Source organism: Paralichthys olivaceus, chromosome 2 (assembly GCF_024713975.1).
Source record: "Paralichthys olivaceus isolate ysfri-2021 chromosome 2, ASM2471397v2, whole genome shotgun sequence".
NCBI classification, from domain to species: domain Eukaryota; kingdom Metazoa; phylum Chordata; class Actinopteri; order Pleuronectiformes; family Paralichthyidae; genus Paralichthys; species Paralichthys olivaceus.
The window spans coordinates 12,120,834-12,139,874 of record NC_091094.1 but is presented as its reverse complement, the minus strand read 5'-3'; the positions used below and the strand labels follow the sequence as shown (position 1 = coordinate 12,139,874).

The window sequence follows — 19,041 nt, the reverse complement described above, 5'->3', positions numbered from 1 at the left end:
TATTCTGAAAACTTCAAAATGGTAAGACACTTGTATGATTCTTGTATGACACTTTGAGGACGGTCCCTAAAATGTTGTTATGGTGAAATACTAAGAGAGAATCAGTAACAGCTCACCATTTGTGGCTTTAGCTTAACATCCTAAGTAGAAATCTTCTGGTTTATCTCCGACTTTAGACAACTTAGAATTTTAAGGCAGCAAGTATATTTAAGTTAAAGTGCCTTAATATTTGTTGTAGTAATGTTGCTGAAATGTTTCAAAAGAAACAATTGGATTAGAAATGCTTACTGACTTCTTTGAAATGTTTTAGCTGTTTTCTTTGCTCCTCTGTTTAGTCTTACGCTGCTGTACTTGTGTTCTGTCCACTTCATTTAAAACACAGAAAACTAGGTTTAGAGCATCTTATGTGGAGTGGTGTTTAAGCTGTTGTTGTGTTGTCCCTTGTAATTAATAAATTCAGAGTTTATAGCTGAGTCCATATACCGCTATGTATATTTGCAATGTATACATGTGTATTTTTTTATTTACATATGTATTTAGCAACATTTAGCTGAGCTAACGGGTTGCTGCAACGCTTGTGAATGAATAAAATGAGCAATACTAATGTTGCTGAAACTCAAGTTGTCCCTCTCTGAGTGTTTTAATATTTTTTTGCTACAGTGTTTTTATTGGTGATAGATGCTTCAATGTGATATTTTAGAGGTAAGTCAAACCAACTTTGTAATTCAGGAGTCGGTACTTGTGTGAAAATGGTGGTGCAGGCACAAAATCAAGAGAGCACCAGGTGTCCGACAAGCAAAGCAATGGAGCAGGGCACAGCAGACCGTAAGCACAGCAAACAGGCGACAAATGATCTACAACAGAAAAGACAGGTGGCCTGAAGAACAGATGCTAAGGCCATCACAGACAAAGAAAGCTGATTATAAAATATTTTTTTGCTACAGCATCAAGGGATTTAAATTATTCTGTTTTTTTCCAGATAAATGATAATAACACATTGGTAAATTAAATAACAGAGTAACTGTTTTTTGATCCAAAATGTGTCTGCCTTTTAATAATGAGCATTAAAGTATCAAATTGACGGGTTTAATGAAATGTCAAATTAACATTGTATTGTTATTATTATTAGAATTTTAAATGAGATAACATTGCAGGAGCAGAGGGGTGAGGTCCAATGGATGTTTTTTTTTTTTTAAGAAGGGTGAAGCGTTTGAGTCCACAAAACACTTTTGGGGTTTCAGGGGTCAAAAGCATTGCAGTCAGATCCAGTACAATGGAAGGAGGATACCAGAGACATTTAAGCCAAAAACGTGGTGTGAATGATCTTGTTTCCAGTCGATGTTTTTGTACGTTTGAAGAAGTGGTCACCATTTACTTCAATTGTATTGGATTTAGCTGCAACACTTCACGTACATTTTCATTTCTGAGTGAACTATCCCTTTAACCCTGGATGTGATGTTTAATGGCCGCTGGGTGGCAGCAGTTGGCCCGACAGCGCCACGCGATGCAGGAGAAGAAGAAGGTTCGTCTCCACTGCAGCAGCCCGAGAAGAAGAAGAAGATCCGTCTCCATTTTTCATCGGCTTGTTGGATCTATCGACGACCTGCTCGTCAAAAACATTGATACCGAGCTCGAGAAACAAGTAAGTTACGTCCCATGAGATACAACACACGGTGAAATATACTCATTATGTTGTTCTATTCTAATTCCTCCGTTTCAAGACTGCGTACGTAAACCGGCTTTAACGTCGTTAGCTAAGGAGCGTTAGCTCCTCTACGGTCATCCTCTGAATGGTGTCGTTTGTTGCAATGATTTTATCCAGCTCGATAATTTAACCTTTCACAAAACCACCGCTGTAAAGCCTCTGTTAATCTGAAGTGGTTCGCTTGTGTTTGTGCAGATAATCTGTATCCTGCAGTTATTTATTTCTGTTGTGGCGTACATCCTTCAGGCCTAGTGATGGTCACAATCAACGGTATGCAGCGTTAGCGATCACCTCGCCCAGCGTCACCTCCCCCACCTGTCCAATAGGAAATGATGATGAGTGATGAACCTTAAATCAGTTTTAATGGCCAATGCACACTTAGATGTCTTTTAGCTCTGGTTTAGGGTCGTTCTTTCAACGCCCTTCTCCCAGCAGTTGTCCTGTATCGCTCGCAACCACTGCTTGGTCAAAAGTGGTTGAATTCGCCAAACCTAATAAAATGATCTTTTGTCTTTTTATTTTTGTCACCAGATAGAATATCGACTGCAACCATGTGGGATGGACCAGGGCCCAGGCAAGGACCACGGGGAGGAACACCCTTTCGGTAAAGAATCACTATTTAGTCATTGGCATAGCTACTACTGCAATTTTGCACGCTTGCCTCTTATTTTGTCATCTCTTGTATTTGGTCTCTTGTTCTAAACTCTATGTGCAATGTCCTTGACATGCTGATGTACCACAATCATTTCCCAATTTGGAATCAGTAAAGTAAATCTATATCTATTACACACTTAGATTTTGGAAGGAGGGAAATATGATCTCTTCAGGTACAAGAGACCATGTGTTTGTGCCTGTGCTGTTCGCTAGGGGTGGGCAATATGGTTCAAATGTGGTATCGTCTCATATGTTGTTCGGTAATGTCAATATAATTGCTAGAGCCAGGTCCTGCATTTTGTGGAACCCCTGCTTTGTTACCTTTTTAAACCATGTATTCCTACGTTTACCTTTATCTGTGTTCACACTAGGCTCAGTGATAAAAAATTTCAATAATTATTGCAATGTAAATTTCATCCATAGAAATATAAGGTCAAAAAATTTCACGTGAGACAAATTTCTGTTTGTCACCATACTGCCCACTCCTTGTAGACTATGTACTGTATGTATATACCACTCTATATGGTGATTGGTTGAGGCATTTTGTATCACAACAGTTTACCCTCTGTATTATTTAGTTTTAAGGAATTCTGGTTATGTGCATGCCAAACTTATCAGTAGCCTAACATATTCATATGTGTTCCAGTGGCGATCACCGTGGAGAAGCATTTGGGGGCAGAGATCGTCCCATGCCTGATTTTAGAGGTAGAGATGGGATGAATATGGGTCCCATGGGTCATATGGGCCCAAGACCTCTTGATCTACCATCTATGGACATGAGGAGGATGGATGCACCACCTATGAGGGGCCGTGATATGGATCCACGTGATATGCAAGGTAGAGAACCTAACAGGAATTTCTTCAGACCTGAAGATGAACCAGATTTCAACCTCAGAAGGAATTATGAAGGTTCCATCAGAGAAAAACTGATAAATTCCTCAGGGTTACCTGGACCAGGCAGGAACTCAGCAGACATGGATGGAAGGGGTATGTCACCACGGGATCCAAACAGTAAATTTATGGACATGAGAGACAGAGAGTCGTTTCATTACAACATGCCACATTTCAATAATCCCAATATTGATGGTAGAAGAGGGTTTCCTATGGACCGATCAGAGCGAAATGATGGATTTAGGGACATGCGTGACCGGCCCCCAATGGGCCCTGGTGACAGTGATCGTTTTGATATGGACTTACCTCCACGTGAAAGGAGAATGATGGACTCCGACAGAAGAGGAGGGCCACCTTTCAATCCAAGAGGCGGATTTGATTCTGATATGGATTTCAGAAATCGTCCTGGACCTTCATCTGAATTTAGAGGTAGAGATCGATCACCCTTAAGCTTTGGAAACAATGATGTCCCCCCAGTGGACAGGGCGAGGTCAGATATGCCTTCAGACATGTCTGGCCCTCAAAGATCACAGTTTTTGGGTGGGGGAGACACTCGAAGAGAGAGAGACTTTCCAGACTCAAGTGGCAGTCCCCTCATGGATTATCGTAGTGGTGAAGAGATGACTCTTGCGGAAGAATGGAAGCGCCGCCAAAATGACAAAAACACTTTCGTAGCCACAGGTAAAGGTAGAGGAGATTTATCTGAACCCAGCTTCCCTGTAGGTTTCGGCAGAGATGCTCCTGTTAGGGATTCACAACAGTTTCAGGAAAGGGATCGGCCATCTGTTGAATTCCAGAGGAAAGATGTTGGCTTTCCTCGTGGTGACCACTTTCCTGCTGTTGACCTACCACCAATTGGCAGGAAAGGTCCACAAGACAGTCAACCTCCAGAAATAAGTCTGTTTACTGGCTCTCTTGGAAGAGAAAAGGAAAGTAAACATTGGCTTGGAGAAAGGGAATCAAATCGCACTCGGGATAAATCACATCGACATGAAAGACCCCCTTACCATCAAGACAAGAATCTGCCCACACATGAGAACCAGGAGCCAAATGATTCTTTTAAAGGGATGAAAGAAAATCAAGGTCCTGTGAGGAGTGAGGTGGAACTGGAACATAATTTCCAAAGCAGCAGCATTGTACAGGTCAGAGATCAAGACTACAGGGATATTGATTACAGAACAGGGTCCGGGAGACCTTTTGATTTCAAAGTTGAGGAGCTTCCACCGCCAGAGAAACTCATCAATGAGTCTAAACCAATTGTACCTACAAAGTTTAATGAGTCTGTTTCTCAGGTTAGTGCATTTCCTCCCTTGCTAGTACAGTATTTGTATTTATTTGCTTTTTATTATAATTCTGATGTTTTGTAACCACAATTTTTAATCTAAATGCCTGTAAAAGGATCAGGATTACAGGAGTGCATCCGTGGAGGACAAAGTTTCCAATACAATATCTGTAATTGGTATTCCAAAGACTGCCACAATGGAGCAGGTAATAATCAAACAGAAAAACAACTTTGTGTTAATTACCAGACTGTTGGTAGTTGTCATAGACAATCACAACTCGCTCAGTTCAATATATTGTGTTTTTGCAGATTCTAGGTGCTTTCGCGATCCGTGATGGTGTTCCAATGCAGGGGATGAAAATCAAAAATGTGGTGCCGGGTAAGAATTACGTTTCTTTTTGGAATTGTTTGGGTCATTCGATCGCTAACATGTTCCTCGACATTTCGCTCTTAACGACATTTGAACGTCCGCATTCTTTTCTTTTTTACGATCATGGTTGCTGTTGTTGCTGGTCTGTGTGAACTTGCTCATAAAGAAGGGGGGGGTCTCTGTTATACCATCCTTTTTTCAAGTCGGAAGATGTGGGGTCATTGTCAGTTGTAAGTAAAGGAGTTACCAAGGATTCAACATTAGGAGCTTTGGATAGCTGCAGTCACAAAAGGTCTGGGAGAAGTGACTCATTGAAAGTGTCCTTCAGGACAGTTTATCTTATTTCTTAATTTGAAAAAAGATCAAGTCAACAAACCTAAAAAGAAAACTTGTTAGTGCTTTGTTCATCCTGCTGATCTAAACATCTGGATTAGGGAAAGTTTTCCTCAATGGATTGCTGTAAAAGTGGTTTTATATGATGCAAAGCCTTTTTGTGAAGATTATGTCTTATGTCTTCGTTCTGCATGAATCAAAACACCATCACAAATTTAATATAAAAAATTGTAACTACTGAATGGTCTCATCGGTGCACACCATGCAGTCGCTCACTGCCACTGGTCTGGAGTATCTGTCTGTTAAGGCTTACCTCAGAGCCTTTCATGGCTAGGTCTGATATGATTTCAGTCATCAGAAGCCTGGTTAGAGAAAAGCGTAAACAAAATGTTTTTTTTCCCGAAAAGGTACGTGTATCACTTGAGGGATAAAATTTCGCTCACACTGTTCTCGATGTATTCACGAACTGGTGGCTTTGTATGTTTTAGTGGGTGGCTGTCATTACTGGCATTGACTAACAAAAACCCATCTGTATTTCAAATGCTGTCCCCAGGTTACAGCTACGATACGGCCTATGTGGAGTTTTTAAACCTCGAGGATGCAGTCCACTTCATGGAGTCCAACAAGGTGGCCCATCCTCGTCACTCTACGAAGGCCGTCTCTCCCATCAGGATTTCGAGGGGTTGAGAGGGCATTTTGTAGATGGGGGAGGGGGAGAACCTGGGAACCGGGGGTTGCTATTATTTGTGGTTCACTAACTTAAGATAAGGATATGAAGGTGTCACTTTTTGACATTTTTAGGTACTAATGTCTTAAACCTCAACAGTAAGTCTTAATATTTAAAGCATTACTAAAAGTACTTACAAGGCTATGATAGTACTTCAGGTTACTTGTTAAACACTAAAAAAAACATTTCCAGGGCAAGTTCCGTTGTTTACTAGTTGATCTAACCCTTAATTTTCAACATCAGCCACAGACTGAACAGAATTAGTTAAACAAGAAAATGTTGAGGAAGACAAATGTTTTTTAGGTATGTTTCTAAAACTTATGAGGTTTTAACATTTAAGGAATATTTAATAATGATTATGACAATGAAGGTACTGTGCTCAGCCAACATTTCTTGTGTTGTAATTTAGTCTTTGTAACAAAGACGATCGCAGAAATGTTCCGACTTACTGGTCTTTGTGTCTCATGAAGTTTAGTTTCCTCTTTGCTTTGTGCACCAATCTGTTACGTATCTGTTGTTGAAGAAGCAACTTCGGACATGAGCACTTTTCTTACCAATTCCTTGGCATACCTTCAGAACTAAAACAGACCTGCGGTTAAAAATGCAAAGGGATGGTTGGCGGGGAGTGGTATTGTTCTGTGCTAGGGATGTATTGTTTTGCTTCTGTAGTGCCTTGCCAGAGAATGGCTCAATGCTTTCTGACCAAAGTTGAGTCAGGTGCAACCTTTTTGCTGGAAAACTTGTTTTTGTTGCTGAATCTCTACAGTGGCATCCCCACTGTGTCACTAGACTGACCTCATTCAAATGAATGAGGGGACTGTGTTTTTTCATGTAGGGCTACACTCGGTCTTGATGTAGCCATGTCACTGAAAAATCTATTATGATTTAATGGTTAATATACAGTTAGTAGTTTGTTTGCTTACTTTCCAAAAGAAATGTAGGATTGTTTTAGGTTGTAGATGTTTCTTTGAACATTTAGATTTTCCATTAATAATATCAAGACTTTTATTATTACTTAGGGCTAATAGATTTGTTACAAGTGTGACTTATTGGATGCCACTGGCAGTAGGTCTATCAGGTTGTTTTCATGCTGAAATATTTTACGCATTGCCACAAACGTTTGCACAGGAATCTTAAGATGAATTAATTTTAACGCCTTTGATGATGGTTAGATTTTTCTTTGCTTCAACAGGCACTTGCTGTATAAAAAAGTAATTTAACCTGTACATTGTTACTCCATCTACTTAAGGATTGATATTTACCCCTGACTTTCTTCTACACCACCATGAGGCTGACTTTGGTGGTTCAGACCGATTTCTCGACAGCAGATGGATGGATACTTTGGAATGTGATTCAGACACCTGTGGTTTTTGAAATGTGGTTACCGACTTTCCATCTAGTGCCATCGTTTTCTGGTCATAGGGTTTGCTTTCGTAACAATGACAATTGCATCTTCATAAAATGTCTAGTGTGGATTCAGATGTTCAGTCTTTTTCTCTTGAAGTTTCCGCGGCAGCTCGTCCGTGGCAAACATTTCGCTTGTTCAAGTCATTTTCAGTCATCTGTGACTTCTCCCAGAATGCCCGTCCTCTTGATGGTGTTCTCTTGAAATTGTCAGTGAATTTTGCCCCTTTATCACTGGGATTTCAACTTCCTTTGGATTTCTCAAAGAAATGTATGGTCAATGTTCTCATCTTGGGACAAAGAACAAAGTCTTCAGCGCTGACCAGATCGCTGCGCTTAAATAATGAGATGTAGCAGATGGCTTTAGATTTGTATTTTTTTTAAATGCGTGGGTACTAAGATAGCATATTGTATGGTTTTGATGGTTAATTCCATTTTGGGATGGTCTTTTGACTTAACTTGCATAGCCTGCTTTGTAATCCTGGCTGCAGAACACTCATCTGAACAGTACATTTTTGTGCTGTGAGCGTCCCTTTGAAACAGCTTCTATACAAATGCAGTCTAGTGTTACAATGTGTTTGGTTGTTCACCTTACCTGCTGAGAGTGTGGATCTCATTTGCACTTTGAACTTTCTGTGGTTTTGAGTCTTCCTTTATGAAGAGTCTGGAGTATTTGTAACTGAAAAGAAAATTAATCAGAAATTATTTAATGAATGATCAGTTGTTTCCTTCATTTTAGTTATTTTATTTATGTTGTGTTTTCCTTGCTTTTCTTCGTCTTGTATGGTAGTGAACTGCAGATCTATGTTTGTTTTTTTTGGTTGGACAACAAAAGCAATTGGAGGAGTCACCTTGGGGTATAGAAAAATGTGATGGTTTACTTAGTGATTTCTGAAATTTTATAGATCACTGGATTACTTTATTTATTGACAGAATAGTCAATAGATAATGAAAATTATCCGTAACTGCAACCCACAATACAATCAAATGTAGTAAGGGGAGGATTGGGCTTTGTGAAGCATGGTCCTGGAGCTAGGTTTTGCACACCATCATAAGTGTTGGTCCATTTTATCCTCAGCAGTGAGGAGGAGGACTAAACCTGCCACAGTGCATGTTATTGATATAATTTTAGGTGTGAGTCATCAGTGTCATATTATGCTTATTTAAATTTTCTGTTGTTCTTTCAGGGGTCCCTAAAGGTTGGCACTAGAACGGCTGCCATGAAATTCATCCAGCCAGACGAGCATGAAAGACGTGTCCATGTGAGTGAAGTGAGAGACAATAATGAATAAATGTTTTTTTTTCTTTAGTTTACCAGAAATTCCCTAATAAAAGTCAGTATTTGAATAATTGTTGGGGCACCATAAAAACAAAATTTCCTATGTTATAACAGCTCTCATAGTAAATGTAGCATTATTTCCACAGCCTGATTTTAATATAACAAAGCAAACATGTATAGCTCTGTGATTCTGTCTTTACAGTATTGTTGATGTTATTCGATTATTGGTTCATTCTTATTGATTCTTCTTAGCCATTCTTTCTGAACCAACAATCAGAGCAAGCAAATCTTAACGCTCAATAAAGGCAATTCCTCATATTATAATGATGGGCCACTTCTTAATAAATCTTGGAGTACTATACCTTTACCAGATTGTTTACCCCACCATAGTTTAAAAGTAATTGAATGTTCCCTCCTTCCTGTCTTCGCCTATTAGGAATCAGATCACAAAGTACCTCAACACCAGGAGCCCCAGTTACCCAGACCAGATGAACCTTCAGAAGATTTGGACACTAACCTAAATGGGACTAAACTCAAAGGTCCTATGGATCCAATGTCCCAGAACCTGTGGCAGCGCAACTCTGACTTGACCCCAGAGGCCTGGCAGCAGCAGGTTGACCAACAGCTCCGACAGCAAGAGGCCGAGCTGCAGGCAGAGTCTTTGGGCAACCGCGGCCCTCCTCATCATGGCTCTCGTCCTGAGTCAGTGTTTAAAGACAGTAAAAGTACGTTTACTAAAGCTTCTGGGTTTTGTAGCAGTCCATGGACAGTTATACTTTATTGTAATTCGTAACTGAGATGACTTAACGGCTGTTTTCCCTTTGTCACTCTACAGCCATGATAATAAAAAATGTGAAGCCCACCACCACAGTGGAGACTATCCTGAAAGCCTTGGATCCCTTTGCTTATCTGGATGAGAGAAATGTCCGACTAGTGAAGGCCAAGCCACCTGGAGCGAAGTGCTTCTGCTTTGTTGACATGGACTCCCATGAGGTATATAACAATAACTCTTCACCCAGTTTGCTGCTGTCTATAATTTCATATTCTGAGAGTATATGAGTGCCCTCTTTCTACAGCGTTGCACAATGATTTTCTTTCACTTATCAAATTTTCTTCTTTTGTAGCAAGTGACACGTCTTGTTGAGCTCCTCACTAAACCCAGACCCCTTTACATTGATGGTGTCCGAGTTTATGCTGAGGTTGCAAAACCCCTGAAGAACCAAAAGTAAGTCAACAACGTTACATGAATTGTCCTTGCACCATTTCTAGTCAAGAAATCCAGTCTCATTTCGCCCTGATAATTTTCTGTCTGCTTCAGTTTTAGAAAAGATTTTGATAAACCAAACACTTCCATCCTTGGCTTTGCACCTGAGCCCGGCATGATGGGGGTAAGTTGTGGTCTTTATATTCAATATTACGGAAAAGAAGAGGATGCTCAGAGCTCTCAGCTTGACCAGCTGGTTTTTTTACTGTCGCATTCCAGCAGCTGCCGTTCCCGCAACCTCCACCGTACTTGCATCCTTTACATCCACCTCCTGCTGCTCCCCCAGTTGGAATGCATGGTGAGACTTCGTCAAACACAGTTTTGTGTACTGTATTTCTGTCCATCCTCTATTTATTATTAACAAACTTTTATCATTAAACAGCATGGAATCATCTCAAGCTGTCTCACATTTTGTGTCACCAGGTGATATGTTGATTGGAACTAATCTGTCATCCGATCCCAGCATAAGCCAGGTACGGTGTGAAGCAAAAAGCCAAGATGTTAGATATCTCGTCGGAAAACTAGGCATTTATCTGGATATATTTTTCACTCCTCATAGGGAGTTGGCTACTGTGAGCCCCAAACTGTGGATCCTTCATTTCATCCTGGTGGAGCTCACATCCCCACAGAATCTGCTGGTGTGATGAATGCTGCTGCAGATGGATCTCAGCCCTGTGGTAAGAAACAAAAGGTTTAAATCCACAACAGTGTCAAGTCACCTTTTATCAATATCATTACTACATTGCTGTTGACTTGATCTAGTGTAGCTCTGTAGCATGATTTTTACCTACATTAAAGGTGACACATATACTTTGTGAGCAAGACTTTGAGAGAAAGGGCCTGAAATACATTAACACAGGTTTAAAACATGTTTGACTCAAGTTAGTACACGGACAATTGACAGTTTTAATTCATACTATTGACAGAACTACTGACCAACTATCATAAAAATACCTGTTTACCCTGTTTCATAATCTGCTTTTAAAGATCAGTACCCGAATATCCTGAAAGTCGTTTGTTTGTCCATACCTGTTATACCTGTCCCAATCTGTCCAGGCTCTGAAGTTCCTGACACAGCCAACTACTTGTATGATGCTACATCAGGCTTCTACTATGATCCTGAGACAACGCTGTACTATGATCCCAACTCTAGGGTGAGATTTCCTCTTATTAGATGTTTTCTTACATATTTATTAAATGTTTAAAAATCATATTGTCTTGCATTGGTTGATTTCCTGTCAAGGTTAAGCTTAAATATGCACTGAAAAGTCAACCTATGACAACCATAAGTGTGTGTTGAATCATTGTTTTTGTAATTTCTCCCTTTTCTCCATTCTTTTGTGTGTATAGTATTTCTACAATGCTCAAACCCAGGAGTACATGTACTGGGATGCAGTGTCAAAAACTTACATCCCAGTTCCAGGAGGGAACTCAGCTGAGACCCAACCTGTGGCCATGACTGCTGAAGACCAGGCCATTCTTGCCAACCCAGCAGCAGATGCTCCTCTGGAAATGAAAAAACCATCAGAGTCGTCAGCTCCAGAAGCAGTTGACATGTCTGCTTCAGATTCTGTCGCCACTTCTACAGGAACTCCTGAGAAGAAAGATGATGACGACGCTGCTAAAAAGGACAAAGAGGACAAGCCAAGAAGTCTTGCTGCTGTCAAGGTAGCACATCACTTATACCTGTGTACTAAACGGGACATGCACACGTTAAAGGGCCAGTAGTAAAGTCATTACTGTTTGCAGATCATGAAAGATATGGAGAGATGGGCAAAGATCCAAAATCGTCAAAAAGACAGTGTCCGTGCCCCATCACCGCTATTGAGGACTGGAATGGACGATGATAGGAGGCAGTCAAAGACAGCTGATGCTGGTTTTGCTATCTTTGAAAGGAAGGTGAGTGACCCACTCTGAACATTTGTGTGTGTGGTATAGTTGTACAATGAATGTAGATATAAGAAATATACATTTCTGCAGTCTTTTAAGTATTTCTTTAAAATATTTTGTAACTGTTACTTGTCTGTATCGTCAGATATCCGGTGGAGATGATCTATTTAAAAAGCCCCTCGCCCCCCCTAAGAAAGATGAAAAGTCAAAGGTATGAATCCTCCAGTGGAGACCATTTTACATACCTCAGAGTCCATCTGGATGTCACTGAGCCTTCGACCACACATCACTAACTTTGTATGCACTCCTATTTAAAAATGATGAAGTAATAAAATCAAAACATTTGTCTGGTGTATTTCTCAGCGTCCAATGGGTTCCCTGGGTTTGCTGGCGTCGGACTATGCAGCTGGAAGTGATGAAGAAGTGGAAGAGGATAAGGAGGAAGCAGCTAAAGGCGGTCAAGGTGGCCGTGGCCAATCTGAAGACAAGGAAGACAAACTTACGGACTGGAAGAAGATGGCCTGCCTGCTCTGTAGGAGACAGTTCCCCAACAAGGACGCTCTGCTCCGCCACCAACAGCTTTCTGATCTGCACAAAGTACTACCTCTCCTCCTCTGTATGAACAATAGTTTATAGTCATCATTCAAAAATAGCCCTTTAATACTTGATGTGTCATCTCAACAGCAAAATATGGAGATCCATCTAAAGATCAAGAGGTCAAAGAAGGAGTTGGAAGCACTAGAAAACCAGGAAAAAGAAGTAAGCAAACAATATTAGGCTGTTAAAGATACTGAGGAGTTTCATGTCGTCAGTTACTAAATGTAGAATGTGTCTTCCACAGTTGAATGCCAGAGAAGCATCCAGATCACCAGAACAGAAAAAAAGAAAACACCATCAACAGCAGCAGCATAGTAACTGGGCTGGAAGCTCCAGGTAGGTGTTCTTTAACTCACTGCTTAAATTCAATGAAGCAGCACCACATTCACACACTCATAGACATCAGTTCCCTAAATGTGCTTGAATGCATGAATTATTCTTTGGAAAATATTGCAAAAAATGTTGCACTTTGAAAGAAAGAGGAAAAAAATTTCAAATTTCCCATTTGTGATAATTCCCTCCAAAACGTATTGGGTTCTTTCTGGGTCCCAGCCTTCCACCAAGTTTCATGGAGATCCGTTCAGTTTCCTTTTGTAATCCTGCTGACAAACAAACAGACATGGGGCAAAATGATCTCCTCAGTGGAGATGTAATTCAAGATATCTTACTCTGGATTAATACATTTCTCTTTGTTTTAGGGAGATAAATAAAGGCAGCGAGCGGCCTGGTCTAGGATCTGAACCTGTCCCGGTAGGTGTAGAGCTTTATTTTAAAAATTAATTTATGTGGCATTTCCTTTTTTATTAAACGTTCCATTGCACTTCTTTTTTTCAGCCAAGGAAAAAGAAGGACCATGTTTGGGACCACACCACCTACAAACAAGCAGTACGGAAGGCCATGTTTGCACGGTTCAAGGAACTCGAGTGATCTCATCTGAGCACCTCCCCACTTTGATATGTGAAATATTAAAGACATGCTCGTCCACCTCAGCATGAGAAACCCATTCGACTTTGCTGTTCCCCTGCCTGTAGAGCCACCGTTTTCTACACTGAGATTAAGTGACTAATGATGTGGTTCACCACATGACGTAAATACAGTGTGGGAAAAGTTATCATCAGCAATGGATATTGTACAGAAATGAATACCTGTTAATTTGAGTATTATTCTCATGTGTGGCCTGTATGTGAAATGTGTATTTTTTTGTAATTAAGCTGTCACACTGGCACATTTTGTTTTAAATCTGTATGATTTTTACATTTTCATTTTCATCATGTGTTGTAATTGCTCATACATGTTCATATTTTTAAATATAAAAAGGTATGAATAACATATGTTTAAAGTTGTCTTGATTCTGCATGTTTCAACTGTTTGGTGCCAGGTGAAATGTGAAGTACATTTATCGTCACTAGATGGCAGAAAAATTCCTTTTTGTTTATCTCTTCAGTTGACATGACCTATCCAAGTCAGATTGCTGGAGCCAAATCATCAGTAGTAATTTTATTTTACCAAGTTAATGAAAACAAAAAAATGGGATAAAACTCATAAAATGTCTGCCTGTGACAGTGATCTCAGTTCATAACAGACACAGCTTTAATGTTCCCCTCTTGTGCACTGCAGGATTTAGAACATGAAGCACCCCCCTGACCTTTACTGATATGAAGAAACCATCCCTCACCCTCCCTCTGGCTGTGGCCAAGCCAATGTAGAGGATTGCATGGGTTTAGTGTACTGACATACAAGCTCCTCTGAGAGCAGTAACAAGAACACTGGGGAGCCCAGGGAGCTGCAGTCAATGACAAACAGCAGAGACGGTGGTGGAAGGAGGCCAACACATTTGTGCTTCTTACTGTGTTTACTTCTGGACAGTGACTCCATGAGTAAACCGAGGCCGGTAACAGGTAGCTGACTTTCTGCTGCTGGCCCCTCTCCAGGCAGCAGTGGGTAAAATGCCGAAGGTGAACATGGTTTTCGGAGAGTGACGGCAGTGAACATGGAGTCTCTCTGTCTGAATGGATGGGGCAACATGGTAACAAACCATCTCAGTTCAGTGGAAGCCTTGTTTTGTGGTTTGGCTATAAAAACAGAGGAGAGCACAATAAACAAAACCACAGTGATTCTCTCAGTTTCAGATGTTTTTGCAGTAAATCCTGACGCATCAGTTTGTCATAGCTTTACTATGTCACTCAGTAGAGTACATACCTCCACCCAGGCCCAATAGCCCCCTTATGAAACCACATTCACCATTTGGATCTGCATCAAATTGTGCACAATAATAAATGTCAGTCCTCTAAATATGCATGTTTTCTTTTGTCAAGGTCCATTAATTATTCTCTGGGAAATCATGATGTTAAGTTAAACTCGTCCTGTTGTGTTTGGTGGTTTCTGTTATTTATCTATTTTAACGTTAGTCATCAAAATCTCCTGCAACCTTTTCCACATTATATAATTTTGGGGAAAATCTTTGTTTAGGTGCATGTGGCAGATTGGACTGGTTTTCTCAAATGAGCCAAACACAAAGGGAGTAAAATTGTATACAAATGTTTATGTTTTCTCTGTTTACACAATAACCCAAAATATGCCATACTTTGCTATATTACAAGAGATGGCCCAGATGAACTGCCCTCACAATGAGCAACCGAGTTGTCACTGTATTCCCATGTGTCCTTGGAATAATGGTCTGGGTGTCCTTTAAATTACTTCCACATCTGCAGTGATTTTTCTTATGTCCCTCTATCCTGCTGGTTTGATATGATCAAATTTCCATTTCACTGTAGGTCAGTGAATCCTAGGACATCAAATAAATGAATACATTTTCACTGTGGCACATTCAGGCCCAGGATCTGTGTATTTGCATATAAATAGAGTGTTTATTACCAAAGATTCACATGGACTTAGGTTTGATGTACTTTACCGACATGGGATGAGGAGTCTTTGTCGAGGCTAAGGTTACTGTACCACCCTGATCCTAATTGTGTAACTGCGCTACCAGCATTAGTGCGACTCAGCATTTTGATTGATGCAGAGGGTAAGGGATTAGCTAGTATTTCCTTGACAGGCAGACGGGGGAGTTTTGGAAGAGGATTCTCTGCAGATAAAAGATAAAATAAACTTTATTGATTGCATGTTGGGGAATTTCACTTGTTACAGTTGTCAAAATGAGGAGATGTGAGAACAGGTGAAAGTAGAAAATAGGATGAAGTAAAAATAAATAAATAAAGAGACTATGTATACAATATAAACTTTTCACTACAGAATGATATATTAGAGAAACAGGCTTGAGTACAATTCAGTGGTACAGGATGAGTGCATGAGCATGGGTAGGCTACTGCATCTGTTCATTATGTATAAGAAGATATTTAAGTAAACCTACATATATGTGTGTGTGTGTGTTGGTACACATACATATATATGTAAATTCAGAATAGTATGCATTATGATATATGATCAAAGTATAAGAATGTAAAAATGATGTGGCATGGATATGGAATAATAGAAGTAGTATGTTATATGGATAAAAGTACAAGTAATTTGCACATAGACACTAATATGCAAAAGGGTATGTTTAGAAAAAATAAGATATATTATTTATTATTTGTTTAGTATTTTTATTTTATTTTATTTTTTTCTGTAGAAAAGTCCTTTGACTGTATATAAAAAATTCTGTCACAAGACCCCAAAGTCACCCCCATCTCCCTGTGACAGATGTCGTCATTGTCCACCTACAGTCGTATACGTCTCTGTAATGAAAATGAATGTGCTGTTAGTCTATAAGGATGAGAGGTCAAACAGAGAGCTGCCATGTTAGTTTCCCCTGCATGTGTGAAGGATAGTTTTTTGGCAGCATTGTTCGGCAGAGGAGGTGGGGGGGGGGGGGGGGGGGGGGGGGGTGCAATTATCCCAGCATGACGGCTTTTAGCAGCAGGCGAGTGACGCTGGTGCAACAGTCTGGGGACGAGACAGAAGAAGAAGACAGTCAGCAGGACGCTCAGATGTTGAGATGTGCTGTCAGTTTGCACAGGCGAGCAGAGCAGGAAGAAACATGGTTTGATGACTTTTAAATGGAGGTTGGACACCCAGCTGCTGCAGACAAAAGAAGTTCTACATGTTGAAAACACGTTCAAACTCTCATCATGCTTGTGTACATAAAAAAAAATTAACTTTCAAATCAATAGCAAGTGACAAGGACCTCACCACACACCATCTAGTTTTCCAGTGAATGTTGTCCTGTTAAAGAAGCTGATCTCTGTATGAAATCAAACCCACAGAGCATGAAAGATGAAATGGATTATTTCACGTTATGCTTATGATTGTGTGGTTGTTTCAAATCCCTTCGTTGTCCGCTATGACAAATGATCAAAAACACATCCCATGTAGAATGACTCCGTTAAGGAGTAGCATGTGCTTGTGGTCGCCCCCATGCAAACAAAGAGACTGTACCATCGCAGGCTCAAAGGAAAATCATGCCTGTCTGCACAGTTTTCACCATCTGGCTTATTCTTTCAAGTGTACGTTGAAAAATGATGTCTGTTATTGATTGCTAATCTATAACACAGTCTTGAAAACGTCCTCATGATTGTCAGGCGTAGGACGTACTTCAGAGCACAGCTTATGTTGGGAATATTTGGACCATTGCTCATAGCAGAACCAGATCCACGGTCGGACCTTTCATTGAGAACATTATAGACACTGCAAACATTTGGAAATGATATCATGGCTGTGCACTGCAGCGCTGACCGAGGAATGACAGGAGCGATAGCTCCACATTTACTCAGGAAACAGTCACACTGCAAACACTGCAGATCTAACCGTGTAATAATCCTAGATTTAGATTTAGAAAAACTAGCTGGTCTAATTTTTGTTTAAATTGATTAATAAGTGCCTTCTAAGGAATACCCGTTGACAGATTGTGGGTTCATGTAGTGTAAAAATATTTGGAAAAATTAGGAAAATACATGCGAACGCCACCTCAAGTCAGAAATTGTGGTATATGAGTCACCAAGTTGCTTTCATAAACTATGAACTTAGCTTTCCATGTGAACTTGTCAAATGTTACAGTTTTGTCACTTGCAAACTGCACCTTCATCTCTTACAAGCACCTAAAACCATTTGCTTTTCAGCCGATATAGATGTTTTTATGATGAACATGCAAACATTTTAAATTATCTATACGTCAGTCACATCTGATCCTTTTCCTTTGCTCTTTGTTGTTGTCCAAATATTGGAAAAAGAGTGTTGTTTAAGTTCACTCCACACATCGTCCATGTAGTCCAGTAGTTTCTGTGTAATCCTGCTAACAAACAAACAAACCAACAAACAGACAGGGGTGAAAACAACTCTCATTATAATAAGTATTAAAAAGGGTTTGGTTTCACAGGTTCAAGCACTCAGAGTTTGAGATTTTCATCTTTCATTTTTCATTATTAATGTCTCTTTCAATTCTTAACGTAATATGAGTATCAGTGAGCAGATGGCTGAGAGACCATGAGGTTGAGGGAGGGAACAACAATGACACTGAGTCAATATTAGCAGGAGGGGATGTAGGACCTACAATCTGCTGAAGTAACATGCTCGTGTAGCATGTGATAGTGGTCAGGAGGAAATGGTTTTTATTTTAATGATTTTCTCAGAAATACCTGGCAGTATTACACTATACCCAACAGTATTGTTATTAACAGTTTGTAGTAATAATGATAACCCCAGGGAATATGTGTGATGACTTTCACATAGCAGCCATATGGATGAAGCATTATGTCGGGTCAATTCCTTTTCCTCAGTTTATTATTGCAAGTCACATGAAGTGGAAATAAACACCCTCGCCATCAGCCATTACTGCCACAGTAAATCGTGCATGTAAACTCTAATAGTCCATTTTGATACCGTATCATCTGCTTCCTATCTGTTGTTTCCTCCTCAGGCCGGCGCCGCTTCCTCTCTTTGTAGGTCTACTTCTCAACAGTTGCATCATTCTGACATGCAGCTGCAGCAGCTGATGCCGTACCTGTATTTCTCAGGATATCATAAATGATTTACATACAAGTAAGCTTTGCAACAGCTGGAGCGCAGATCCCGGTTACAGACCCCTGACGACAGAAACACGACTATGCTTTTCGACCCTTCTTGCAGAACAATACCTGAGTAGTGGGGCCCTGTAAATGTGCACTGAATCAGGGGGGTGTTGAAAGGTGCTTGCAACACCAACGTTTTCACAAAAGCTCCACTCTGCTCCGTCTTCCTTCTGTGTGCAGGGAACCAGGGAACACATGGATAGTTTCATCAGCAGTGGGTTTACATTAGTATTCTTCAGCTGATAAACCTATCAGCACTGTGTGGGGAAACAGATGAAGACATAGTGCTGCTGCCTTTTCTCATTCGCCCAACATCACAACTCGATCCCCGCTCCGAGCTGGCTGCAGGATATTTTCATTACAGCTCTTGGCCGTGCAACATTCGGTGCATTTTTTTAATATGACAGCATTGTTGTAACACAATCACCTGCACTGTAGCCAATTCCTGCAGTGAAAAAAAGACTGTGCAAATTATCCCGAAGGCACAAACCAGTACAGGGACAACATTACCAGCCATATCACAATTGTCAGCAATGAGGGATTATTGCAGTCTGTAATACTGCCTGTGGTCTTACGTAGA

General features: G+C 40.4%; 1 protein-coding gene across 2 annotated transcripts; it reads left to right on the top strand.

The window, feature by feature from the left end:
* Window positions 1-1,489: 1,489 nt before the first annotated feature.
* On the top strand, window positions 1,490-13,725 carry rbm6 (RNA binding motif protein 6). Of its 2 annotated transcripts, none has more exons than XM_020101640.2 (23): window positions 1,490-1,642; window positions 2,237-2,309; window positions 3,006-4,542; window positions 4,649-4,738; window positions 4,842-4,911; window positions 5,789-5,862; window positions 8,554-8,628; window positions 9,082-9,370; window positions 9,481-9,638; window positions 9,770-9,870; window positions 9,964-10,033; window positions 10,132-10,207; window positions 10,333-10,382; window positions 10,469-10,586; window positions 10,966-11,063; window positions 11,260-11,577; window positions 11,659-11,808; window positions 11,945-12,010; window positions 12,163-12,396; window positions 12,484-12,558; window positions 12,641-12,732; window positions 13,095-13,146; window positions 13,231-13,725. In XM_020101640.2, the coding sequence occupies exons 2-23, from the start codon at window positions 2,257-2,259 to the stop codon at window positions 13,321-13,323; spliced, it is 3,939 nt and encodes a 1,312-aa protein (XP_019957199.1). In that variant the 5' UTR covers window positions 1,490-1,642; window positions 2,237-2,256; the 3' UTR covers window positions 13,324-13,725. The 2 variants fall into 2 exon arrangements, with proteins under 2 accessions (XP_019957199.1, XP_019957198.1); XM_020101639.2 differs by having other exon boundaries at window positions 10,129-10,207.
* Window positions 13,726-19,041: the final 5,316 nt, after the last annotated feature.